The sequence below is a fragment of the Phyllobates terribilis genome, unplaced genomic scaffold (assembly GCF_046119375.1).
Source record: "Phyllobates terribilis strain yellow unplaced genomic scaffold, ASM4611937v1 Scaffold_1__5_contigs__length_1240528914, whole genome shotgun sequence".
Lineage (NCBI taxonomy): Eukaryota > Metazoa > Chordata > Amphibia > Anura > Dendrobatidae > Phyllobates > Phyllobates terribilis.
Window position 1 is genome coordinate 373,156,820 of NW_027362761.1, and position 27,466 is coordinate 373,184,285.

Here is a 27,466-nt window from a genome sequence, read left to right on the forward strand (position 1 = left end):
CCTGGACAAAGAGATTAATTTATCCCTAGGAGTCAGAAGATCTCTGGAATGGTGGACCTTTTCCGAAAACATCAGATTAGGAGTACCATGGGTACTGTCTCCTTGCGTCACTATCGTGACAGATGCAAGCAAGGAAGGATGGGGATCCCACATAGAAGGAGATTTTTTCCAGGGGGTCTGGCCTCTGAACATCCGAACACAGACCTCAAACTACAGAGAGCTGCGCGCTGTTTGGGGGATCTTAAAACGAAACCATGCCTGTTTAACGAAGAAGCACCTAAATATTATGTCAGGCAACATGACGACGGTGTCATTTCATCGCCACCAGGGGGCCCAAGATTCCATCAGCTGCAGGACCTAATCATGAAGATATTTTCCTGGGCAGAGAATGACGTCTTGTCGATATCTGCGGTCCATCTGGAGGGTTCCAAGAATTCCGTAGCAGACTACCTGAGCAGGCAGTGGATTCAACTTACAGAGTGGGAACTCAACAGGGAGGTGTTTCAGTCCCTGTGCTATCTATGGGGGACCCCCCAGCTAGACCTTTTCGCAACCAGGAAGAATGCAAAGTTTCAGAGATTCTACTCCCTCAATCCAAGGGACCATCCAGAGGGTATCGACGCCTTAAATCAGGTGTGGAAGGGAGTTCTGTTGTACACTTTCCCGCCCATAGCCTTAATTCCAAAAGTACTCAGGAAAATCCAGGAAGACTGAGCAGAAGTATTGCTCATAGTCCCGTTTTGGCCAAAAAGAAGTTGGTTACCTCTGCTGTGCAGAATTTGCCAGAAGGATCCTGTCCTGCTACCAGAGAGAAGAGACCTTCTTTCTCAGGGTCCCGTGTTCGACCCGGACCTGGAAAGCCTACACCTGTCAGCTTGGATCCTGCGAGGCAGATCCTAAGAGCCAGAGGTTTGTTGGATGAAGTGATCTCAACAATTCAGGCGAGCCAAAAGCCAGTCACATCAGCTATTTATAATAAGATCTGGAAGAAGTTTTGTTTGGAGAGTGGCAGTTCTTCAATAGAGTTCTCCCGCCCTGATATTTCAAAGATTTTAGATTTTCTGCAGACTGGTTTAATAAGGGGTTGAAACCCAGCACCTTACGAATACAGATAGCGGCATTAAGTGGCATTTTTGACACTCCCTTGGCGGCTCACCCTTGGGTGGCGAGGTTTTCTAGAGCCATCCAGAGGTTAAGACCCACATTAAGAAGGTCAGTTCCCCTCTGGGATCTAAATTTAGTTCTCAACTCCCTATGTAAAACCCCTTATGAGCCAATAAAAGAGATTAACATTGCTAGGCTCACAATCTTCCTGGTAGCCGTCACCTCAGCTAAAATACTCTGAGAGCTTCAGGCTCTTTCTGTTCAAAACCCTTACATTCAGATCTTCAATGACCGGATAAATTCTAAAATTAAATCCAGTGTTCCTGCCCAAGCTGGTTTCTCCCCAAAATCTAAATCAGGAGATCATACTCCCCTCTTTCTGCCAACAGCCTAAAAACCACAAGGAGAGTTTCTTCCATTCTTTAGATGTAAGACAGACAGTTATCCGCTACTTGGAGGTAACTAGTGAGTGGAGGCAGAACAATAATTTGTTTATTCAGTACGGGGGCAGAAACAAGGGGAAAAAGGCTTCCAAACCTACCTTAGCCAGATGGATAACGACCACCATTAGCTTAGCTTATGAATCTGTAGGAAAGCCTTTACCTGTGGGTTTAAAAGCCCATTCCACCAGAGCAATTGCTACATCCTGGGCAGAGAGGGCCGGAGTATCGGTAGAACAGATTTGTCAGGCAGCCACTTGGTCTACGCTTAGCACTTTTTATAAACATTACAAATTAGATACCATGTTAAATCACCAGATGGGCTTTGGTAGAAATGTTTCATGCTTTGGTATTCTCCATGGTGCTGTCAGGAGAGACATGCTGGAAAACGGGGATTAGACCTAGCGGTAATATTGTTTCCAGGAGTCCATCCTGACAGCACTGCTGCGTCCCTTCCTTTGATTCTTGTGCTATGGTGAAAGTTCACATTGTACAGGAATTTAATAAAATTTGAATTGCATCCAACCTGGTGTGGTACTTGGAACATACACTGGTGGGTGTGGGTGGGAGGGGTCTTTTAACTTCTCGTGTGTTTCCTGTGCCTATAAGGATAGAAGGACAACCTCCATGGTGCTGTCAGGATTGACTCCTGGAAACAATATTACCGCTAGGTCTAATCCCCGTTTTCTCTAACCCTAAGTTATATACCCCCGTGAGCTGCTTTGCATCCCTGTGAACATAAAACTCCATACAGATCTAGGACTCTGTGTGCTGCAGGGCTGTAATTAGTTAGGAATGTCTTCTGGTGTCCATCTGTACCAGGTTCTTTATCTGTGAAAATGCAGGGAGTCAGAATTGAACGGTAGAACCAATAACCTGGCAGAATGAATCCTTTCCAATATAGCATGGGACTCTCTTGATGACAAATTGCCTCCTTAAGGCTATCTGTTAGACAAATGTTTTTTTTTTAATCTTTCATCATTGGAATATGTCTAGTTTAAAGACAAGTTTTACATTACTTTCTTAATTTTTGAAGCTTCTCTTCAGTATTAGCCTAACCTTTTGTCCCAGCTGCACAACATAAAAAAATGGCTGCCGATGGAGGGTCTCGTGGCAAGGCCACCTCAAATGGAAGATCATGCACCTATCCTGATTTACTGTACATTCACAACCTGCACAAGGAAAGATAAAAGTTTGCTACAATATTGTCACCTGTGATTCTTGCAGCCGGCGAATTAGTTCATTTGCAGCCCGAGGAGGCAGACTCGTCACACAAGATCAACTTTTTCCCGTTCTGCTGGCAACGTTTTGCTTATCTATAGATTGTTCTGTCCTTGCCGCCGTCAAAGCAGGGAATGTGTAATTGATTGAAATGTGCAGACTATTACCATAAGGCTGGTTACCTGGTAGTCAGCTAGTGATAGATAAAGCAGAGAACTCCACAGAAGTTTGGAAGTAGTCAATACTCTTCTATATCCCTGTCCACAGCACTTTGTGTTGAAAGTTTTCTAATAAGCAAACAACCACGCTGTCTCCGGCATATTTCCCACCCGCAGGGACCTCCTGAAATTGGCAGAACCTAACACATGTTCTGCATAATGTGATTTTGTTCCCAATGAAGCATTAAGCATATCCCACATCAAGTATTGCCAGTTTCTAGCCACTCCCTAGGGACAAGTGATGTATTAGCGAGACTTTATTAATATTTCATTAAAATTTTATGAAGGTTTCTTTTTTTTTCCCTGACTTTTCAGAGGATCGCTCAGAGGAATATTTTTCAGCCTGATTCCACTTTGATGTCGGTAATTATTTTGTGGAAGATCAGAACTAGAGATCCCTTATTACTGTTTTGTTCACATATGTTTAAACAGCAGGTTGGATAGCAAGCATGCTTATATTGTGTGAATTCTGCCTCGAGTTCCTGAGGGGCTTTAAAGAGATTATGAAAAGTTGAATTTTAAAATCAATTATTTCAATTAAATGCCGTGTACCAGCTATGCTAACCGGTTTCATAGTTGCATTTCTAGCATCTGGTAATTTGAAGAAATGGCAGCATACACTGGATATCTGTGAATTGCTGATATGGTTCCATGTATCTGTCCATTTCATTCATTGTCAACTTCTACTTTCCTTTCAGCTGAAATTTTATATCGCAATACAAATCGGATTTAAAAAGCGAGGGTATACTATGATATTAAGGTACCACTCTGGAGTTTTTTTTTTAATTTCCCCACTGGTTAGGTATCAGTAATGTATGATCCCTGTGTGTAGTATAATCCTTACTGATCACCGTCTTCTCCCTTTCCCAGCGCTACTCCAGTCCTTTTCTGGAATAATTGGCTTCTTTTGTGACTAGCTGGTTCACTCCAGCTTTTGCTTTTGAGATCAGACGTCTCTTTTCAATGTAAGTCTATGAGACTCAGAATAAAGCTCAGAATAAATTGACCCCTTCATGACATATGACATACATTTACGTCATATGTCGTGTCATATGCTCAGAGTGTGTGCCCACATCTTTCCCGGCACATGACTGTTTATTTAATCAGCCATCATGAGCCGTGGGTGGAGTAGAGATCCCATCGGCGCGCCCATGACCTAATCGCAGGGCGCCAATGGGTTGTTATGACAGCCAAGGGTCTCCTTAAGACCCCCGTGCCTTTCATTTACGATCATTCTGTGAAAGCCAGCCCACGGCTGGCGTTAATAGAAGATTGTGATTTCTGTTATACATAGCAGTGCTGATGCACTGCTATGTGTAGCACAAGCGATTGGATGATCGCAGATTCAAGTCCTCTATGGGGACTATTAAATACAATAAAAAGTGAAAAAAAAAAAGTTTTTACAAATATGAAAAAAAACACAAGTTCAGATCACCATCATTTTGTCTGTTTGAAATCAAACAATTAAAAATAAATTAAAAATACACATTTGGTATCGCTGCTCTCGTAAAAGTCAGCTCTGTCAAAATATAAAATAAATGAATCCAAAAAAAAGTCAAAACACCACAATTACATTGCAAAAAAATGCAGTAAGAGGCGATCAAAACCTCATATTTACCCCAAAATGGTGTAAGTAAAACGTCAGCTCAGAGCGAAAAAAATAAACCCCCACACAGGCCCAGATCCCGAAAAATCTAAATGTTACAGGTCTCAGAAAATGGTGACAAAAGTAAAAAAAAAAAATTTCTCACAAATTTCTGAAATTTTTTTCACCACTTAAATAAAAAAAAAAACTAACCATGTGGTATCTGTGTATTCGTACTGACCTGGAGAATCCTATTACCAGGTAAGTTTTACCATATAGTGAACATGTTATATAAAAAAAATAAATAAATTGTGAAATTGCACTTTTTTTTTGCAATTTCAACGCACTTGGAATTTTTCTCCTGATTCAAAAGTACAACTCATCCCACAAAAAAACAAGCCCTCATACTGCTATGTAGATGGAAAAATAAAGTTATGGCTCTTGGAAGAATGGGAGGAAAAAACAAAAACAGAAAAATGGCCATGGCGTGAAGAGGTTAAGGCTATTGTGAGACGGCCATAGATTCTCTCATAAGAGAGAATTGGGCCATTTATGCAAATGTCATTCTGTCCTATCAGAGTTTGATCCGAGTGTTAGCATACTGTGATCCCATTTTCTCGGCTGAGAGAATCGTAGCACAGGTGAGGAGAAGATGGAGAACAAAATGTTTCCATCTTCTCTGTTCTGTGAGTCCGCAGAAATCGGACTGCACTCAGATGTCTTCCGAGTGCAGTCCAAGGTCTTCCACTCACCAATAGACTTGAATGGGTGAGTGTCATCCGATTTCAAAGTGAAATTGCAGCATGCTGTGATTTTTTTTATTACTGCAGATTCAGTACTGTCCCAGTGAATAACATTTAGTCCGAGTGATATCCGATAAAAAATCAGATAGCACTCATCTTATGTATACGGTGGTGTGAGCGAGCCCTAAGAGGGAAAGTAACTGCAGGCCGTGATTTTCGGCCAGTCAGAGCTGTGGCCACAAAACGGTCCAGAGGGATCAGAGTGGCACTGGAGACTGTAGAAGATGGCCACCGCTAACTATTTTACTATACATACTGAACAGGCATTCTGATACCCAAAGTTTTTGTATTGCAATTTCCCCCTAGTTAGGTCCGTTCACCTTTTTGTGTTTTGTTCAGAACACCTGTTGTACAAATGGAGCTGCTGATTAGTTTTCTTCTCCGGATCCCGTAGTCCAGATCGTGTAATGTGAATGAGGACACAGAAAAGTGAAGACTTTACATCCGCTGCGCTGCTCATGCTGGAACGTTACCTCGAGAGTCCCTCCTTACTCGCTTCAGATGATCTTATGGAGTGTTTTAAGTAGCACATTTTGAGATTGGATATTACAATACATACTATAGTGTAGATTTCTGACAAGGGGGATCGGTCTGGTCCCAAATGGCGTTGATTTAAACACTAAATAAAGATAATCAGATCCTAGTAAGACAGTAATCTTGTGGCATCACTCCAGCAGCGCAGTCGATGCAAAGTCTTCACTTATTTTTGCTCACATCCAAATGATGAGATTATTTATTAACACCTGAATGAAGCAGAATATTTACACTTCATGCACTTTGCTGTCATCCACTTCATTACCACGTCATGCTAGTTAGTTGCCTATGCAAAAGCTGATGTTTGTTTTTCTTAAAAGCATTTGTAGCAAAAATCACAGATTAAAAACCCTGATTTGTGCTGTGTCTGTGCCGGCATTACTGGTCCTGAACAAGCGTCATTGATATTCCATATTGCTAATCCATTTATTTTCCTATCAGAATCTGTACGATCAATGAACACACTGTGGATTTATACCCACATCGTATTCATTATTCTTCATAGATATGAATGGCATATACAATACTACATTCACTTGCGTCGACTGCACAACAATGGCAAATTCCGAACATTTTGGCATGGCCTCAAAATATCCCGCACACTAATTAAAGCAGTGTAAGGTTCTGTTCATACTGGCAACATGGCTTCCATTTTTACCGGATCTGTTCTGTATCGGTAATTCATGATCTGTTTTGAAATTATATTGATTGATTGATTGATTGAGCTTTTCATGTGTTCTTCCAAATAAACAGTAAGCTGTGCTATTCTGACAGTTCATAAATATGCCCGACAAGAATATAATTGTGAATTGCCCAAGTTCTTTAGTATGCTCAGTTAGGCACGTCATCCCCAAGATATTTATTGACTTTTTCTTAGCTTTTTTTATATGTTTGTACACTTTTTGCTGGAAGGTGTAGCTGCTTTTCTCAGCCCATGGAAAGGTTAACTTGTTTGTTTTAACCCTAGTGTTGTCAAGGGACCACCATAAAAGCTATAATGTAAATATGAAATGAATCTCTTTATTCAGAAACTGCTACTGTGCTTCCTATTGGACTGTTAACTTTACTTTGCTTTCTAATGGTTGAATGAAGCTTTGCTTGGGAGAAGCAGGACTCGTGTCATCCAGATCCCATAATAGGAACGTTACTCATGCTCCATGACCATCAGCGAATGGAAGATGAGCTGCAAGGGAACAGGCAGTAGCTAAATAGGGAGGTAAAAACTGGGTTCTATGGCAGGAACATTGATCGGCTTTTTTTTCTGGCCAACCCCCAAGACTAGGGATGAGCGGACCTGTGGAAGTTTGGGTTTGGCTGGATCGATCGAACTTTAGTCCAAAGTTCGGTTCGGGTACCAGAACTGAACCCGAACTTTAACCAAAACCTAAACCCTATAGAAGTCAATGGGGACGCAAACTATGGTGGTGTAAAATTCTCTCTCTTCCTGGAACTCCGAACACTAAAACAGACTTCCGGGAGAAGTTTGTGTTCGGAGTTCAGCACCTAGTGTCCAGTGCGAACCCCGAACTTCACAGTTCGGGTTCACTCGTCTCTACCCAAGACTTCCCTGATGTGGACAATGATGTGCAGCTGTATCAAGTTTAGCCTCGTGTACAAGCTAATGTACTTGTGTGCACAATAAAAGGATAACTGGTAATGTTTGATCAGTTTGGGTGCTACCGCTTAGACCCGCACTTAGAAGCACAATGAAAGCCGGAATGCAATACCCCACCTTTGTGCAAAAAAGAAAGCATCAATGGCCTATCCTTAGGAAAGACCATGAGTGTTAAAGTCCCAGAAAACTTCTTTTAATTGTAAATAAGTGTCTCAGGACTGGGAAAACCAATAAAATGATATAGCTGTTTCACAAAGTATAGTTTTGCTGATCTGTTGTGTAAATAGTTTTGTTTCTCCATTTCAGAACCGTACTGGAGCTGTGAGCCAACTGCAGTATGAACTCGGGAAGGTGCTGTGTGATGTTCATGCCTATGATGGGGTGGTCCTTGCTGGGTAAGATCGAGGAGGGAATGCAAAATATTCCTACATTAGAAGCAAATTCATTAGTAATTTATTACCTAATTAGTTATTTTGTGCTGCGTAACATTTTAGTGTAAGTTCTAAGGGGTAACACTTCTCTTTGTGGAGAGTGACATACCGGCTCTGGCATGTCAAGGTAAGGAGGCTTATTCGCCGTGCAATGCTCCTCTGGGAAATTTAATATGCAAATTGCCTCAGTCCAGAGCCTCTCACCTAGCTAAATCAGTTCTCATACTTTGCACTGACGAGGGCCAAGAGCCCGAAACACCATGTCTGCAAATTGAGATTCTGATTTGTCTTTTATCCTAAGTCATATTGCACGACTCGTGAAAGGGTTGATTGTGACTTGTAGGATTGCTGCTCCCAATAGGTGGCGCTATAGAGTTCAAGTCCTCTTTTTCTCTGAAGAGGCAATTTGCATTTTAGTATAAAAAATACTTTTGTTGTTCATTTTGTTCCAATAATAATAATAAAGAGACAGATGATGGGTTACTTGGTTGTCATTTTGTCTGATATTCATTTAGCTGGCTGCAAAAAAAACCCGCCAAATACTATATTTAGAATGACATTTACTGAAATTACTGTAATAGGTATATGGTACTTCTGTAGAGACAGTCGGGTGCTCAAGAAGGGTTCCACTCCGTTACATCAGAAATACAGAGATACATGGCACTTCAAACTGTAGATAGATTAGCTTTTTGCTTTGGCAAACCAACAAAATATCGTATAACGTTTCGATCCCATGCTATGGACCTTCTTCAGACACGAACTGCTAATAACCTGCAGGACAGTAAAGATGAGAACAGGGCTGGAGAAAAGCGATCTTAATTGCATGGTGCAAGCCACAAGCAACCTTTTCATATTTCAGTGATCTTATAAGTATAAGTAGATTAGTGGAGGGTCCGGGTCCTAAGACCTCCACCAATCAATCAAAAATTCCCTGAGAAGTGCGCAGCTCAGCAGATATGAGCACAAAGCTCCTGCCGCTGAGCGCACACACAGACGGGAGTGCGGATTCATTAGTAAGCATAGGCTTCGTCTGTGCACTCCTGTCTGCTGAGCTTCGCACCTCTCGGAGGAATCTTGAGATTCCCTTTAAAAGGGGATTTTCCGGAATACTGTAGGCCAAAAAGATCAGATCTATCTGGAAATCTCAGTCACAATTTAGGCTCCTTTTAACATCTGTATCAGGAGTTCCATATTTTTACCATTGATCTGCTTATTGTCATGCTGTTCAATATCAGGAATCGTCACAATGGTCCAAAACATAATTTTGAGAACTTTACACCTGTGTGATCTGTGCAGTGAAGTATTCACATCCGGCTGAAGACATCATCTCTCGCCCTGTTCACACAGATAGGAACTCGCTTGTATATAGTACCTATCCTCATACTATATGGCAAGAAAAGTACAAAATCCCCAATCCTGAAAAGGAGCAGCCCAGGAGCACTCAATTGAACTACATTCTGATACTGCTGGGGGCTGAGGGCTTCCCTACTATAAACACTGAAAATTAGAAGGCACTATATGTAATATCAGAACTTGGAGCCTCTGATGGGTTATCTACAGAGCTGGGAGCCTTTGATGGGTTGTCTGAAACTGGACATGGTACAAGGCGCCTCATTTCCTACATAGATAGAAATGAGGTACCGTGCAGACACTGTGGGCGAGCTGGGTCAAAAATCATAGTGACTGTTTTTCTTGTTTGTTTTTTTTGTGTTTTTAAAATCCAGCTCCCAGATTGGTCAAATACAGTTGTTGATGGCACTGGATGCCCAAAATGAATCAATCAGGATCATATTAGGAGCAGTTCTGCCATAAGTGTTCTTCACGATAGCCATATATATATATGAATATATATATATATATATATAATATATATACCATAAGTATATTTATTCTGAAATGTGAAGAATGATGTGTATGTGTTATAGGCATTGTATAGAGTGCCTAGGGAGCATTTCCTGGTGCTTACAAGTCTTCTTGCATTTGTTTGGTGGTCTCCTCAAGAAAAAAACTCCCATCAAACACGTCTCAGTCTACAACCAGTATCCTGCTTTGCACTAGCAATGGGCAGGAATCCTAAAAAGCTGTCTAAAGATGGAGGACTTTTTCTTCTGATGAAGCCTTTGGTTTGGCAAAACTGATGTAGGGTCGACCTTGTCTTATAGGTTGGCTATCTCCCATAGGTGAAGCTAAGGAGCCAGCTTTCTTCTTTTTAGAAGAGGCTATTTGCATAGTTATTCTATAAAATGCTTAGAATTTTTTTTTCAAAACATATGAGATCTGAAAATTTCACTCCGTTCTTATGTATTTTACTAGATGGTGGCCCGATTCTAACACATCGGGTATTCTAGAATATGTATGTAGTTTATTTATGAAGATTTGAGAATAATGCAATGAATACACAGGATTTTCCAGGTAAAATATATACATTGTGACTGGGGGTTAAATTCCGCGCCAATATCACTGATTGGTCGCGCCCGGCCGGCCGCGACCAATCAGCGAAGCCGGGTTTAAAGGGGTTGTCCACTACTTTAAATTAACCCCCCAATGTATCGCCCCGGGGCCCCTAATAAATTTCGTAAATACCTCATGTTGCCAATACTGCCTGTGCGCCCACCGCATTCATTAAGAGAGCGCGCGGTGGATGCCGGGTGTGACGCGATGGGGGATAAACCCGCCCACAACCCGTCACTCACCGTGGAACACGGAACAGGAGAGACCTGGCTGCAGCCGCAAATAGTCGTGACGTAAGCGGAAGCAAGAGCCGGCTGCAGCCGGGGGTCACATGCTGCCTGTGCGCGGTCAGCAATAGTGCCGCACACAGGCAGTATTGGCAACATGAGGTATTTACGAAATTCATTAGGGGCCCCGGGGTATACATTGGGGGGTTAATTTAAAGTAGCCGTGCCAATATCGCTGATTGGTCGCGGCCGGCCGGGCGCGACCAATCAGCGAAGCGTGGTTCAAATCCCGTGCGAATTCGCGGCCGGACTGCGCCTGTCACTGATTGGTCGCGGGCGGCTGGCGCGACCAATCAGCGACGTGGGATTTGCGTTACAGACAAACAGACAGAATTAGACGATTATATATATAGATTAGCTAACATTATTAATCCCTTTCTGACGTGGAGCGTAATAGTATGCCCCACGTCAGATCCCCCTCAGCACCGGAGCCCGCACCTTTCCCGGCACATGTCAGCTGATCTATACAGCTGACATGTGCCCGCAACAGCTGCGGGTAGAATGGTGATACACCCGTGGCTGTTCACTAGTTAAATGCTGCTGTCAATCTCTGACAACGGCATTTAACTCGCGCTTTCGGGAAGCGCGTCTTTGGCCTCGCCCATCGGCGACCCCGTCACATGATCGTGGGTCACCTATGGGTTGGCATGACAGATTGCTATGAGCGTCGCCCACTAAAGATTACACCCAGCTACATTCAGGACATGACGGACCTACTGAATAAACTAGCAGCAATAAGTCCTCTACTAGAAGGAACCATCCTGGCCAGGCCACCATGGATGTGGAATCATTGTATTCTAATATCCCACACCAGGATGGATTAAATGCCTGCAAAATCTTCATGGAAAATACAGGAATTGATGCTGAATCTGTGGTGAAACTTACAAAATTCATCCTCACCCCACAATTACTTTGAATTTGATAACAACATATATCTACAGGAAACTGGTACAGCGATGGGAAGTAAAATGGCTCCACAGTACGCCAATCTTTTCATGGCCAAGCTTGAAAGTGACTTTTTGTCCTCATATCCCATCAGGCCTCTGGCCTACTATCGTTTCATTGACGATATTTTAATCATCTGGACAGAGTCTGAGCAACAGCTGAAGACGTTCCATGAACACTTTAATCAATTTTATCCCACCATCAACCTAACACTCAACTACTCCTGTACTGAAATTAACTTTTTGGACACCATCATCAAGCTACAGAACAGTGAAATAGAGACATCCCTGTACCGGAAGCCAATCGACCGTCCAGCATACCTTAAATGGGACAGTTTCCATGCAAAACACATAAACTCTATTGTCTACAGCCAAGCCATCAGATACAATCGGATATGTTTCAACCGTATGGATAGAGACACAAACACCTTGGTGGCCTCCGAAAGATCTTTTTGAATCAGGGCTACCATCCAAGAACAATTGAGATCCAGATTACAAGAGCCACCAGAATATCAAGGAATCATCTCCTACATTACAAAACTAAACAAGAAAGCAACCGGGTTCCTATAGTAGTCACCTACAATTCAAATCTGGAGGTGCTAAGGAGAGCTGCACAGAAACTGCAACCCTTGCTACAAAAAGATGCCTGATTACAATCCATATTTCCAGACCCCAAACTTCTGTGCTTCAGGCAGCTCCCAAATTTAAGAAGCATCATTGGCAGAAGCTCCCTGTCATCTCCTCCACCTACAGGCATAGGCGGATTATAATGAGGGCAATCTAGGCTACCGCCTGAGGCCTCGGGGCTCCGGGGGGCCCATGGCCAGATTGCCCTCATTATAATATGTGCGGCGCCGCAGCACATACCGGCAGTCAGAGGCGGGGGGGGGGGGCCCGGACCGTTCCCCCAGCAGCTACATAGGGCCGCTGCTTCTTCTTCGGCCGGGCCAGCACACACGGAAGTTAACAGGTGCAGTGCTAGGAGACACGGCCCTGTGCGCGGCCGTGTCTACTAGTGTGACGTCATGCAGTGCACGCCCTGCACTGCTACTGACCACCGGAGAGGAGCTGGACGACGCGAGACGTGCCGGGAGATGGTGAGTGAGTGTGTGTGTGCAGGCAGATATCATTGTGTGATGTCTGTTTTTATATGGGAGTGTGTGTGTGAGTGAGTGTGTATATGTTTGTGTGTGTGCGGCCTCCCGCTGTCTCTGGGGGGGGGGCGCCGTGTGGCCTCCTGTCGTCTCTGGGGGGGCGCCGTGCGGCCTCCTGCTGTCTCTGAGGGGGCGCCGTGCGGCCTCCTGCTGTCTCTGGGGGGGGCGCCGTGCAGCCTCCCGCTGTCTCTGGGGGGGGTGCCGTGCGGCCTCCCGCTGTATCTGGGGGGCGCAGTGCAGCCTCCCGCTGTGTATAGATGGCTACGTGCGGCCTCCCGCTGTGTATAGATGGCTACGTGCGGCCTCCCGCTGTATCTGGGGGGCGCCGTGCGGCCTCCCACTGTGTATAGATGGCTTTATTGCGGCCTCCCGCTGTGTATAGATGGCACCGTGCGGCCTCCCGCTGTGTATAGATGGCACCGTGCGGCCTCCCGCTGTGTATAGATGGCACCGTACGGCCTCCCGCTGTGTATAGATGGCTACGTGCGGCCTCCTGCTGTATATAGATGGCTACGTGCGGCCTCCTGCTGTATCTGGGGGGCGCCGTGCGGCCTCCCGCTGTGTATAGATGGCTACGTGCGGCCTCCTGCTGTGTATAGATGGCTACGTGCGGCCTCCCGCTGTGTATAGATGGCACCGTGCGGCCTCCCGCTGTGTATAGATGGCTACGTGCGGCCTCCTGCTATGTATAGATGGCACCGTGCGGCCTCCCGCTGTGTATAGATGGCTACGTGCTGCCTCCTGCTGTGTATAGGAGGATTGTGGCAGCTCATGTTGTGTGTAGGGTCTCATACTGTATATAGGGGATGTCAGCATACTTAATTGTTCTCAATATTAAGTCATACAATTAATGTAAAAAAATTATTATAATTAATATATTAATATTGTGCCAAATTAATTTCACGTGAACTATCACATGATCTATCACAGGGGATCATGTGACATGTCACGTGATACATCAGGTGTGGGGGGCGGGGTGTGGGGGGGAGGGGGGCCCGCACCTTCTAAACTGCCCGGGGCCTTTGCTACTCTTAATCCACCCCTGCCTACAGGTACCTTTCCCTGCAACCAGAAAAAATTTAAAACCTGTCTATTTATAATGACCACAGACAATATAAAGATCCCCAATTCACATCAGGACTACAATATCCCAGGTACTTTCAGCTGCATCACATCTAATGTAGTGTACTTAGTTACAGTTAGGTCCATATATATTTGGACAGAGACAACATTTTTCTAATTTTGGTTCTAGACATTACCACAATGAATTTTAAACAAAACAATTCAGATGCAGTTGAAGTTCAGACTTTCAGCTTTCATTTGAGGGTATCCACATTAAAATTGGATGAAGGGTTTAGGAGTTTCAGCTCCTTAACATGTGCCACCCTGTTTTTAAAGGGACCAAAAGTAATTGGACAGATTAAATAATTGTAAATAAAATGTTCATTTCCAGTACTTGGTTGAAAACCCTTTGTTGGCAATGACTGCCTGAAGTCTTGAACTCATGGACATCACCAGACGCTGTGTTTCCTCCTTTTTGATGCTCTGCCAGGCCTTCACTGCGGTGGTTTTCAGTTGCTGTTTGTTTGTGGGCCTTTGTCTGAAGTTTAGACTTTAACAAGTGAAATGCATGCTCAATTGGGTTGAGATCAGGTGACTGACTTGGCCATTCAAGAATATTCCACTTCTTTGCTTTAATAAACTCCTGGGTTGCTTTGGCTTTATCTTTTGGGTCATTGTCCATCTGTAGTATGAAACGACGACCAATCAGTTTGGCTGCATTTGGCTGGATCTGAGCACACAGTATGGTTCTGAAGACATCAGAATTCATTCGGCTGCTTCTGTCCTGTATCACATCATCAATAAACACTAGCGACCCAGTGCCACTGGCAGCCATGCATGCCCAAGCCATCACACTGCCTCCGCCGTGTTTTACAGATGATGTGGTATGCTTTGGATCATGAGCTGTACCATGCCTTCGCCATACTTTTCTCTTTCCATCATTCTGGTAGAGGTTGATCTTGGTTTCATCTGTCCAAAGAATGTTCTTCCAGAACTGTGCTGGCTTTTTTAGATGTTTTTTTTAGCAAAGTCCAGTCTAGCCTTTTTCTTCTTGATGCTTATGAGTGGCTTGCACCGTGCAGTGAACCCTCTGTATTTACTTTCATGCAGTCTTCTCTTTATGGTAGATTTGGATATTGATACGCCTACCTCTTGGAGAGTGTTGTTCACTTGGTTGGCTGTTGTGAAGGGGTTTCTCTTCACCATGGAGATTATTCTGCGATCATCCACCACTGTTGTCTTCCGTGGGTGCCCAGGTCTTTTTGCATTGATGAGTTCACCAGTGCTTTCTTTCTTTCTCAGGATGTACCAAACTGTAGATTTTGCCACTCCTAATATTGTAGCAATTTCTCGGATGGGTTTTTTCTGTTTTTGCAGCTTAAGGATGGCTTGTTTCACCTGCATGGAGAGCTCCTTTGACCGCATGTTTACTTCACAGCAAAACCTTCCAAATGCAAGCACCACACCTCAACTCCAGGCCTTTTATGTGCTTAATTGAGAATGACATAACAAAGGGATTGCCCACACCTGTCCATGAAATAGCCTTGGAGTCAATTGTCCAATTACTTTTGGTCCCTTTAAAAACAGGGTGGCACATGTTAAGGAGCTGAAACTCCTAAACCCTTCATCCAATTTTAATGTGGATACCCTCAAATGAAAGCTGAAAGTCTGAACTTCAACTGTATCTGAATTGTTTTGTTTAAAATTCATTGTGGTAATGTCTAGAACAAATATTAGAAAAATGTTGTCTCTGTCCAAATATATATGGACCTAACTGTATATGCACCAAATGTCCATCTGGGGGTCTGTATGTAGGGAAGACAGGGCAAAAACTTAGGACAAGGATGAATTCTCATTGCCATACAATAAAAGAAGAAAAAATAGATCTACCTGTGGCCAAGCAGTTTTGTTTCCCTGATCACAACATCACAGTCATGAAATTATTGGTATTAAATAATCTGCAATAATCATTCGTGTCATAGGCTGTGTGCCCACGATGCGTTTTTTAAGCGTTTCCGCAGCGGCAAAAAAATCAAATCTCAGAGAGACAGAAAAGTATGGGAATATAAACTGATGGTGACGTTTGACACCTTCAGAGCAGGAATGAATGTGTTGTATGGATTTATGTCATTCTACATCAACTAAGAAATGTGGTCCTCAGAACTTTGGGGTCATCATAACCCTGGACCAGACCTCAATCACCGGACAATAAAACTTTCACAGTCCTTATCTATGAACTAATCCAATATTTTCGGCCTGAACTGTTTATCTTTCTCCCACAGTAATTGCTCTGCTTTACGTTACCTGTCTCATCTATAACATTATTTCTGTGTCCCATTGTGCATAAATATGTGACTCTTCAGATTTTGTGTTATACTATGCCTGATGAAAAGACCTGAGTAGTCTCGAAAGCTTGCAACTTGTTACCATCTTTTCATTTAGCAATTAAAAGGTATCAACCACTGAGGACTCTCAAATCTTAATATTTTTCTTTGAAAGAGCTACATGCACATGTAAATAGTTTGGGGTGTGAAATCCTGCTGACAGATTTCCTTTAAAGTTCGGAAATGTATACAGATTTGGGTTAGTTATATGTGTAAAGATATATTTATTTGATGCATTCTCTTTGATTTTTAGGCTGCATTTATGTTGTCTGCACCATTTTAGTTAGGAAATGTGTAAACTATTATTTACTTTATCATTTTCATTTAATTTTAGGCTGCAGTTTACATTAATTTAGTCTTTTATTTTTAGGATAATGTTTAGATCGTGTGTACAGGTAAGGATTGTGAAATGTATACAGATTAATTTAATTTATTTTATACATTTGCTTCAAATTTTAGACATTCTATAGAATTCTTTGCATGTTTTTAAAATTTCCTGCCATAGTGTCTCTGTTGGTCCTGGTGATCACATTTCAATACCACTGTCATCTGATGAGCTGCTGAGTCTCATTTGAACTTTACGTAGGTTTGGTGATTACCTGCTAATCTTTTCTCATTGGCAGGTTAATAATCTGCAATAATCATTCTTGTCATAGGCTGTGTGCCCACGATGCGTTTTTTAAGCGTTTCCGCAGCGGCAAAAACGCTGCAGAAACGCTTAAAAAACGCATGGTAGAAGGCCTGCCATGTTCCCCAATGATAATCCACATGTGCTGTGCACATGCTGCGGAAATTTCCGCTGCTTATTATCATTGCGGAAAAAAACGCAGCACTACCAATTATTTTGCGGAAGTGCTGCGTTTTCGCCGCCATTGACTTGCATTAGAATGCATGGATTACGCATCACTGTATATGTAGATGCACATTCCATGCGTTCTAATGTGCGGATGGTACCCGGGTCTAGAGGAGAGGAGACTCTCCTCTGGACCTGGGTACCATAGAAAACTGTAAAAAAAAGAATAAAATAAATATATACTTACCTTCTGACGGCCCCCGATGCGCTCCTCGTCGCATGCCGGCAGTTCGCGATGGACTGAAGGACCTGCGCTGACGTCATAGTCATGTGACGGGTCACGCGACGCTGACGTCGGCAGGTCCTTCAGTGTACCGCTGCCGGCAAGGGAGAACGGAGGGAAGCAGGACACCGGGGGCCATCAGAGGGTAAGTATATATTTATTTTTTATTTTTTACCATTCTTTCGGTCACACTATATAAATCCATGCCGTTTGCACGGATTTATATAGTGTGACCAAGTTGACAAGCACTTTCCAAGTGATGATAAAATCGCTTGGAAAGCGCTTGACAACCCGCATGCGGAAATGCAAGTGAAGAACCCTTCACTTCCGCATGTACCTGGCAGGAAAACGCATGTACAATGTGCATACGTTTTTTCTGCCAGGGAGATGCAGAAACGCTCCGGAAAAAATCCTGAGCATTTCTGCATCGTGGGCACATAGCCTTAGGGCTTAGTGCCCACGATGCAGAAATGAAGCAGAAATTTTGCTGAGCATTTCTGCATCTTATTGGCAGAAAAATGCATGCGGTTTTTACATGCTTTTTTGATGCGTTTTTGCATGCGTATTTGCATGCGTATTTGCCATGCATTTTCTCAATGCATTGTATAGGCAAATCTGCATGCGGAAACGCACAAGAATTGGTCATGTCCGGATTTTTTCTGCGAGTAAAATCCGCGCAGAAAAAATCCTGACCATGGGCACAGAACTTGCAGAATGTCATAGGAAGTCAGGGGATAAGGTATGCAATACGTTTCTGGAGTTTTTCCGCGCTGCAAATCCGCACCAAAAACGCATCTTGGGCACACATTACTGTAATAAAAATGTGCTCTGATGTCCTGGTGAGCAGGTGACAGACTTGTGTTACTAAGCATCCACCAATCTGAGGAGGCAGAGCTGTAGGGGGAGGTCCAGAGCAGCTGTCTGAGCCAATGATGAGATAGGAGGTGTGTCTCAGAACATTTCAGATTTCCTGTAGATGCTGTAGCTAAACTGTAGTCACAGATTTCAGTATTGTCCTAATGACGTTGAGCCAAAAAAGGAGTCAAGGAGCAAGATCTAAGAAAAATAAATAACCAGTAATCATTCCTTGTACATACTAAATTACATCTTTCTTTAACTCACGAACAGTTGCTTTAAATACAAAAGTATGTGAGTTATTAAGGGTTACAAATCTTTGTGCAGTTCATCTTCAGCCCACAGGCATTAATTTGACTTAGTTTTAAATGTGCAACTCATCTGATATAATATGTGTGACTAATCATCTGAGCTTCCATAATGCAATGCTCTATGGTAACATGAATTTGGTGGGATTTTTACTTTGCCATTTACCTTTAGCCATGGCCTTTACCTTTCTTTTTTGTTGTTGAAGGTTCTATACATTTAAATATCTGAATAACTTTGTACCTACCTAATCTTCTTTTTGTCATTACTACCCATACACAGCATTTGTACTAGGTATTTTTTTTTATTTGTACATATAACGAAGACAATGAGGCCGAAACTGTAGTTTGCATTTAGCTTAAGATTCTCCAATTTTATTTTATTTTTTTACATTTTCTCTTCAATAATCTTTGTTTATTAGGATAAAGAATCCTCAGAAGTGCTGATTTACGTATTGATTTTATACAGTTTCAGAATCTGCTCCTCCTGAGAGCATCATCCGTGAATTGCATGGATATAAGAGTAATGTGTTTGTACGGAGAGGCTGAGAGAAGGAGAATCTTGTGTTGATCATTAAAGTTTCATCAGGCGGTTACGATGCTTGTTTTCTGGGTCAGACCTCCAATCCCTTTTCATTTGAGACACAGTTGGCTGCGGTTACCTCACTCCCAATCAATGTTGTATACACTGGCCTTTCTACAGTTACATCTCCCGCAGGAGCTTCTTAAAGCCGCAGGGCTTTCTGTCTATTATTTGGAGAACATGATATCTTTTTGTATGAGTTCACTTTGGGACATGAGTTTTTTTTTTTTTACTCCCTAGGTGTCACTTTTTTATATTTAATTTTTTGATCATTTTTTTGTACAGAAAGTGATTGGAATGAAACCGTGATGAAAAATTGTTGTAACTCATCTACTTTGTTTCATGTCCCTTTCAGATCCCATACATATAGACTACTGTGCCATTTAAAGGAGTTGTCTAGTCTTGTTTTTTTTACTATGGGCTTATTTACTTGCTAACTACCCTCCTGTTCTGCCCTGCCAAACTGCCGTAGCTGGCTGTCAATCAGCATGACGTCGGCAGTCCATCAACAGAGTAGTTTGGAAGAGGAAGAGCTGCTCTGTTGACATGGAGCAGAAGAGGTCCTTGACCGTTCTGAGCCAGCACTGGGTAGAACAGGCATATAGTTAGCAAATACAACTGTCTGTAAGTTCTTAGGCCCATAGTAAAAAAAAACAAAAAAACAAGGTATCCCAGATAATCCATTTAAAGCAAATTTCTCCCCATGTCTTTAGGCTTTGCTTGACTGCTGTATGTATGCATACACATCGGCCTGTCAATTACTGTTAGAAGAGCGGATAGCAGATAGTTTGTTCTATCAAACTATATCAGGTTCAAGTCTCCTGTGAGGACTAAAAAAATAAAGTGAAAAATGTAAAAAAAAAAAAAAAAAAAATTTAAAATAAGCATAAAAATGTAGCTGTACTTAAGGGTTTTTCTACCCGAAACGCGTGAGCATTATGTTTTTTTTTTTAATATGTGCACATTCTCACAATTTTTTTTTTTGTCCTATATGATTAAAGGCTAAGCTTTAACTACCGGTGGTAGTTGGACCACTGAAAACTAAATCTGCTGATGGTTTGTCTTATAGGCATATACCAAGGAAGAAAGAAGGCATGCAACTGAGCAGTGATCACCTGAAAAAATAGCTCAAATAGTATATAGAGAAGTACAAAAATATACCAATTTATTTTTATATATATAGACACATATACAAAGTCGTGAACATACCAAAAACATTAAAACACAAGTAAAAAATCTAGTGGAGAGTCCACTGATTATAAATCCATCTACTTTAGAACCCTTTCAACATGATCATGAGAATAAATAAGAATCCAAATCCATATACCCACACAGGCTAATATTAGCGAATGTCTTTGGTGGCCAATATTGCACAAAACCCAGAATATTTTATGAGGGCAGACATAAAAAGGTCACATGCACCTATGAAAGTGTATACAATGCAAGTAAGGCAGGATGATATACATATAAATCACTGTGATGTCACAACCAATGCAAATCGAGGTTTAGGATAAACCCATCTCCTCAAATGAAGGTGATAACACCACTGCAATCATCCTATTTGAACAATCATTGCCACCTTTGCAAAATGGAGGCCAATCGTGCAATACGACCAGCTAATATTAAGGCTATGTGCCCACGATGCAGAAATGCTCAGGATTTTTTCCTGAGCGTTTCTGCATCTCCCTGGCAGAAAAAACGCATGCGGATTGTACATGTGGATTGTACATGCGTTTTTCCTGCCAGGTACATGTGGAAGTGAAGAGTTCTTCACATGCATTTCCGCATACGGGTTGTCAAGCGCTTTCCAAGCGATTTTAGCATCACTTGGAAAGTGCTTGTCAACTTGGTCACACTATATAAATCCATGCAACCGGCATGGATTTATATAGTGTGACCTTAAAGAATGTTTAAAAATAAAAAAATAAATCTATACTTACCTTCTGATGGCCCCCCGCAGTCTTTATCCGATCCGTCCTAGCTTGCCGGCAGCTCGCGGTGCACTACACTGAAGGACCTGCTGTCACATGACTATGACATCAGCGCAAGTCCTTCAGTCCATCGCGAGCTGCCGGCAAGGGAGGACAAGGAGACCGGGGGCCGTCAGAAGGTAAGTATAATATTTATTTTTTATTTTATTCTTTTTTTTACAGGTTCTATGGTACCCGGGTACGGAGGAGAGTCTCCTGTCCTCCAAACCCGGGTACCATCCGCACATTGAAACGCATGGAATGCGCATCTACATATGCAGTGATGCGTAATCCATGCGTTTCAATGCAAGTCAATGGCAGCGAAAACGCAGCGCTTACTCAAAATAATTGATAGTGCTGCTTTTTTTTCCGCAATGATAACCCACAGCTGAAATTTCCGCAGCATGTGCACAGCACATGCGGATTATCATTGGGGACCATGGCAGGCATTCAACCATGCTTTTTTTAAGCATTTCTGCAGCGTTTTTGCCACTGTGGAAACGCTTAAAAAACGCATCGTGGGCACACAGCCTTAATCAGACAAGCCTGTAATCAGAAAGGTGTAGATGGGCGTTCAGTGCCCAACGCGCGTGGCCACACCATGCCCCTGATGAAGCCACTGTGCGTGGCGACACGCGTTGGGCACTGAAGCAATTAATTTTTCAAAGGGGCCACATAAGAGACCGTGACTGTTGTGGAGGGCCGAACCAATAGGCTGAAATTAATTCTACTCAATATTAATATTAAAGGGGTTTTCCCGCTAACAAAAGTTCATTTAAAAAATTGTCTGTGTCTGACCGTGTACGGAATATACCACATCTCCTGGGCAGGGGAGGAAGCAAAAGACAATACAGACATTACAGCACAGGATCACAGAGGATTCATTTTGTGAGGTAAAACATTTCACTGCCTGTTTTTAAACAATGTTTTACCTCACAAAATGAATCCTCTGCGATCCCCTGCTGTAATGACTGTATACTCTTTTTTTGCTTCTTCCCCTGCCCAGGGTATGTGGTATGATCAGACCATGTTGCGTACACGGTCAGACACAGCCAATTTTTAAAATGAACTTTTGTTCGCGGGAAAACCCCTTTAACATAATAATTATTATTTATATTAATATTAATTGTATCACTCAATATTAAGCAGGATTAAGTATGCAGACATCCCCCTAAATACAGTATGACCCCACACACAGCCCCCTGTATACCGTGAGAGCCTGCACACAACCCCTATATCCAGTATGAGCCTCCACATAGCCTTCTATATATGATATGAGCCCAACATAGCCCCTATATACAGTATGAGCCATAACATAGCCCCCTATATACAGTATGAGCCATAACATAGCCCCCTATATACAGTATGAGCCAGTGGCAGACACAGACTGTAATGGGCCCCTGTGCAAGAAATTTTTGCCCCCCCCCCCCCACTGTCCTTCATAGGGCAACAAAGTTATGTAAACATAACCCCCCCCATGTGCATCTCTCATCCCCCCCATGTGCATCTCTCATCCCCCCCATGTGCATCTCTCATCCCCCCATGTGCAGCTCTCACCCCCCCATGTGCAGCTCACATCCCCCCATGTGCATCTCTCATCCACCCATGTGCATCTCTCATCCCCCCCATGTGCATCTCTCATCCCCCCCCATGTGCAGCTCTCATCCCCCCCATGTGCAGCTCTCATCCTCCCCATGTGCAGCTCTCATCCCCCCCATTCATCTCTCATCCACCCCATGTGCATCTCATCCCCCCGTGCATCTCTGATTCCCCCCACTCCTAGTTAATTAATTGTATTTAAAAAAAATAAAACTTGTTATACTTACCCCCATGCGATCCCTGCAGAATCCTGGCACTCGTCCACGTCGCTGCCACCAGGTTCTCCTGACTTCCGGCCATGTGACGGCGCCGTCACATGACCGTAAGTCAGGGGAATCATGAAGGCGCTGCCGCAGCAGCGCTGCACTGCTACACATAGGAAAGCAGCACTGAGATGTCCCGGCCCTTAGTGCTCAGCACATACCACGATTCATGATGCACAGATACCGAAGAGAAATATATATATATAGTACAATGCAAAGATTTCACTTCTTACATTACATGAGTGATATCTATTGTAAATTCCACAATAGCTCAGAAACCAGCGAATCGCTCCACACAGTATACTGGCCCCCATAAAATGCTCCATACAGAATACTGGCCCCCATAAAATGCTCCATACAGGATACTGGTCCCCATATAACGCTCCATCCAGAATACTGGTCCCCATATAACGCTCCATACAGGATACTGGCCCCCATATAATGCTCCATACAGAATACTGGCCCCCCATAAAATGCTCCATACAGAATACTGGCCCCCATATAACGCTCCATACGGAATACTGGCCCCCATACAGGATACTGGTCCCCATATAACGCTCCATACAGGATACTGGCCCCCATATAACGCTCCATACAGAATACTGGCTCCCATATAACGCTCCATACAGAATACTGGCCCACATATAACGCTCCATACAGAATACTGGCCCCCATATAGCGCTCCATACAGGATACTGGCCCCCATATAATGCTCCATACAGAATACTGGCCCCCATAAAATGCTCCATACAGAATACTGGCCCCATATAACGCTCCATACGGAATACTGGCCCCCATATAACTCTCCATACAGGATACTGGCCCCCATATAACGCTCCATACGGAATACTGGCCCCCATATAGGATACTGGCCCCCATATAACGCTCCATACAGAATACTGGCCCCCATATAATGCTCCATGCAGGCTGTTCCCCACACATAATGCCCCAGGCAGGCTGTTCCCCCCAAATAATGCCCCACGCAGGCTGTTCCCCCCCCCCCCACATAATGCCCCATGCAGGCTGTTCCACCCCATATAGGATGTCACCCCTCCTTATAATGCCCCATGCAGGATGACACCCGCCCCCCCTTCCTTATAATGCCCCATGCAGGATGTCACACACACCCCCTCCCTTATAATGCCCCATGCAGGATGTCACACACCCCCCCTCCCTAATAATGCCCCATGCAGGATGTCACACCCCCCCTCCCTTATAAATGCCCCATGCAGGATGTCACACCCCCCCTCCCTTATAATGCCCCATGCAGTATGTCACTCCCCCCCCTCCCTTATAATGCCCCATGCAGGATGTCACATCCCCTCCTCCCTTATAATGCCCCATGCAGGATGTCACAACCCCCCCTCCCTTATACTGCCCCATGCAGGATGTCACACACACCCCTCCCTTATAATGCCCCATGCAGGATGTCACACACACCCCTCCCTTATAATGCCCCATGCAGGATGTCCACCCCCCCCCCCCCTTATAATGCCCCATTCCGGATGTCACATACCCCCACCTAACCCCCCTCCCTTATACTGCCACAGGCCTCCATACAATAAAAAAAAAAATCAAATACTCACCTCACGTCTCACCTGCTGCCGCTGCTCCGGACTCCTCAGCGTCGCCGGCCTCATCCCGCTCTGCTCTGTGACTGCTCAGGACAGAATGCGGTGTAAAGAAGTCACCGCGCCCTCTGACCTGAGACGTCACAGTGCAGCAGCCGCGGAGGATGCAGGAGCTGCTGCGGAGGCACGGGGAGGGGTAAGTATTGTGCCGGGGCCCTGAGCAAGCGGGGGGAGAGCGGGCGCTGACTGTGAGGGGCCCCCCCGCCTGCTCAGGGCCCCGGCATTTGCCCGGGTGTGCCGGGTGCTGACGCCGGCCCTGCGGGGGCCCCATGAGGAGACGCACAAGAGGGGGGCCCCGAGGGGGCCCCGACCTTCCGGGCCCCGTACTGGAGTCAGGACAGTCATGCCCTGATGGCGGCCCTGCTGGAGGCTGGAGGGGCCCCCTCTCCCTCGGGCCCCCATTCAATGAACGGGCTGCACGAGCGGTAGGTCCGCCCCTGGTATGAGCCCTAACATAGCGCCCTATATACAGTATGAGCCCCTATATAGCCTCCTATATACAATACAGTATGAACTCCTACATTCAGTATGAGCTCCCACATAGCCTCCTATTTACAGTATGAGCCCCCACATAGCCTCCTATATACGGTATGAGCCCCACATAGCCTCCTATATACGGTATGGGCCCCCACATTGCCTCCTACATTCAGAATGAGCCCCCACATTGCCTGCTATATTCAGGATGAGCCCCTACAGTCTCACTATATACAGCGTGAGCCCCCACATAGCCTTTAATATACAGTGTTGGCACCGCATAGCCACTTATATAAAGCATGTGCCCTACATAGCCTCACTATATACAGTATGAGCCCCCCACATAGCCTCCTACATACAGAATGAGCCCCCCACATAGCCTCCATATATACAGTGTGAGCCCTCATATAGGCTCCTATATACATGAAAAAAAACATCACACACTCCCCTCGCTCATGTTCCCCCGGCGCTTTGCTCCTGTCTCCTGTGCATTGAGTCTCAGCAGCACCTCCATGAAATTATGTAATCACTTCTACTGTCTTACACGCTGATTGGTGGAAGATGAAGCCGTCGGCCCCTCCTCCACCAATATATTCACCACTGTCTGCATCCTGAGGATGCAGATAGTGGTGACAGCGAAAGGTGGATGCATGATGTGCGGGGGGTGTGCATGGTGCGGCTCGTGGGCCACTGGCCGGACTCGGAACAGCCACATGGCTGGATGTGGCCCCCTGGCCGCAGTTTGTCCCAATCTTTTTACTACCCGTAGAGCGGTGGAGCATGGTTAGAAGGAATGCGTGATCCACAGTGTCCAATGATACGGAACGATCCATGAGAATCAAAGAGAGCAGTGACCATTAGATTTAGCTGTTAGTAGATCGTTCGAGATTTCGGTAAGCGCAGTTTCAGTAGAGTGTAAAAGGTCAAGAAGAGAGTTATCTGAGAGATAGCGGATCAGACGAGAGTGGACCAGGCGTTCCAGGAGTTTAGACATAAAGGAGATATTAGAGACTGGTCTTCAGTTAGAGCAGTTATAGCTGTGATGTTTTTTTTTAATGGAGGGGTTATGACGGAAAGGGGTGGGAAAAATCCCAGATGAAAAAGAAAGGTTTGACGGGTAGTGACATTTAAGGAGAGGGTCTGGAGGAGGTGAGAGGGTAAAGGGTCTCTGGTGCAGGTAGTAGGTTGAGAAATAATAAGGAGCTTTGTAACTTCTTTTTGTGTAACCTGTTCAGAGATGGAAAGTGAACTTGATGAAGTGCGGGAGGGAAAGTGCATCCATGCTATTAGGGGATTGGGAGAAAATTTCCTATCGGATATGGTCAATTTTTTTTTTAAATATGAAGCTAGATTGTCAGCTCTGGGTTGTGATAGGGGCCTGCACTTTGACAGGATGGAGTAAAAAGTGTCACAAAGAGCCATTTTGGATTGTTGAATAGTGTGGTGATAAGGGTGGTAAAGTTGCTTGTTTGGCAAGATAAAGGTGCAGAGTTATATTTTGAGCATAAACATCCATAGTTTTGTATTACTAAAGTATTGTTTATAACACTATTTTGGTTATAATATTGTCACTTTTTTCCCTATCATTATAGTAAATAACCCTATAAAGCTCCCTTTATGTTATTCATATTAAGAATTATTTATCCCATCCAGCTACCTCTTTCTTTTGCAATAGGTTTCCCGCACTCGATGCTTCTCTTTTTCCATATGCTAGTCGTCTTTATTTCTTGTCCAAAGACATGACATCACCATTAAATGATCATATTACCAAACAAAGAATGGGTTCCAGTTACAGTAAGTGTTCAGTGAATGCTGACAACTTCACCCTGAAGCATGGAGGGAGATGGTAAGATAGCTTTACAGAAACCAGTCGTCTCATCACACCTGACCCCTTTGCTATCTCTTTCAAAGGAGCTTTTAAATGTCTTGGGGGTTTAGTAATGTGAGATGGCGGTTACCTCAACGAAGAGCAATGGTCACTTAGGATCTATATGTAAAAGTTGCCTTGCCACATAGAGTAGTTACCTATACATCCTGTGAATGAATTGACATGTCCTACATGGCCCAAGTCTTCCCTGTTGCTTGAAGTGGCTTGAAAATCAGAAGAGTTCTGGTGCCATAATTTAGTATATTACAATGTAAAATAAACTTTCATCCGTCTTTCAGTTCCTGCTACAATAACTGATGGTAGCTGATTTCTGTGTAAGTGAATAGACATGAGTTGAGTTAGCAGTAATTCCATTAGGTTACAAAAAAATGGCCCCTGACACCAGATATCTCAGAACTGGTAACTGTTCATCAAAGTGCATTGTCTGGAACCATTGAAATTGCTTTATTTATGGGACATCATAACTTCTATCATCCAATGTCCAATGAGTTATTCCATCAATTTCATTCTCATTCTCATTCTAGACAGGTCATGATCATTGGGGGTTTTTATCCCCTCTGACAAAAGTCTATATGGAGGCCAAGATGTA

At 43.9% G+C, this 27,466-nt stretch overlaps 1 protein-coding gene across 1 annotated transcript in view; it reads left to right on the forward strand.

The window, feature by feature from the left end:
* FBXW8 (F-box and WD repeat domain containing 8) overlaps positions 1–27,466 on the forward strand; it is a 182,165-nt gene that overhangs the window by 62,047 nt on the left and 92,652 nt on the right. Inside the window, exon 4 of the mRNA XM_073676367.1 lies at positions 7,827–7,915. Coding sequence (XP_073532468.1) covers positions 7,827–7,915 — 89 coding nt within the window. The remainder of the gene's footprint in view (positions 1–7,826; positions 7,916–27,466) is intronic.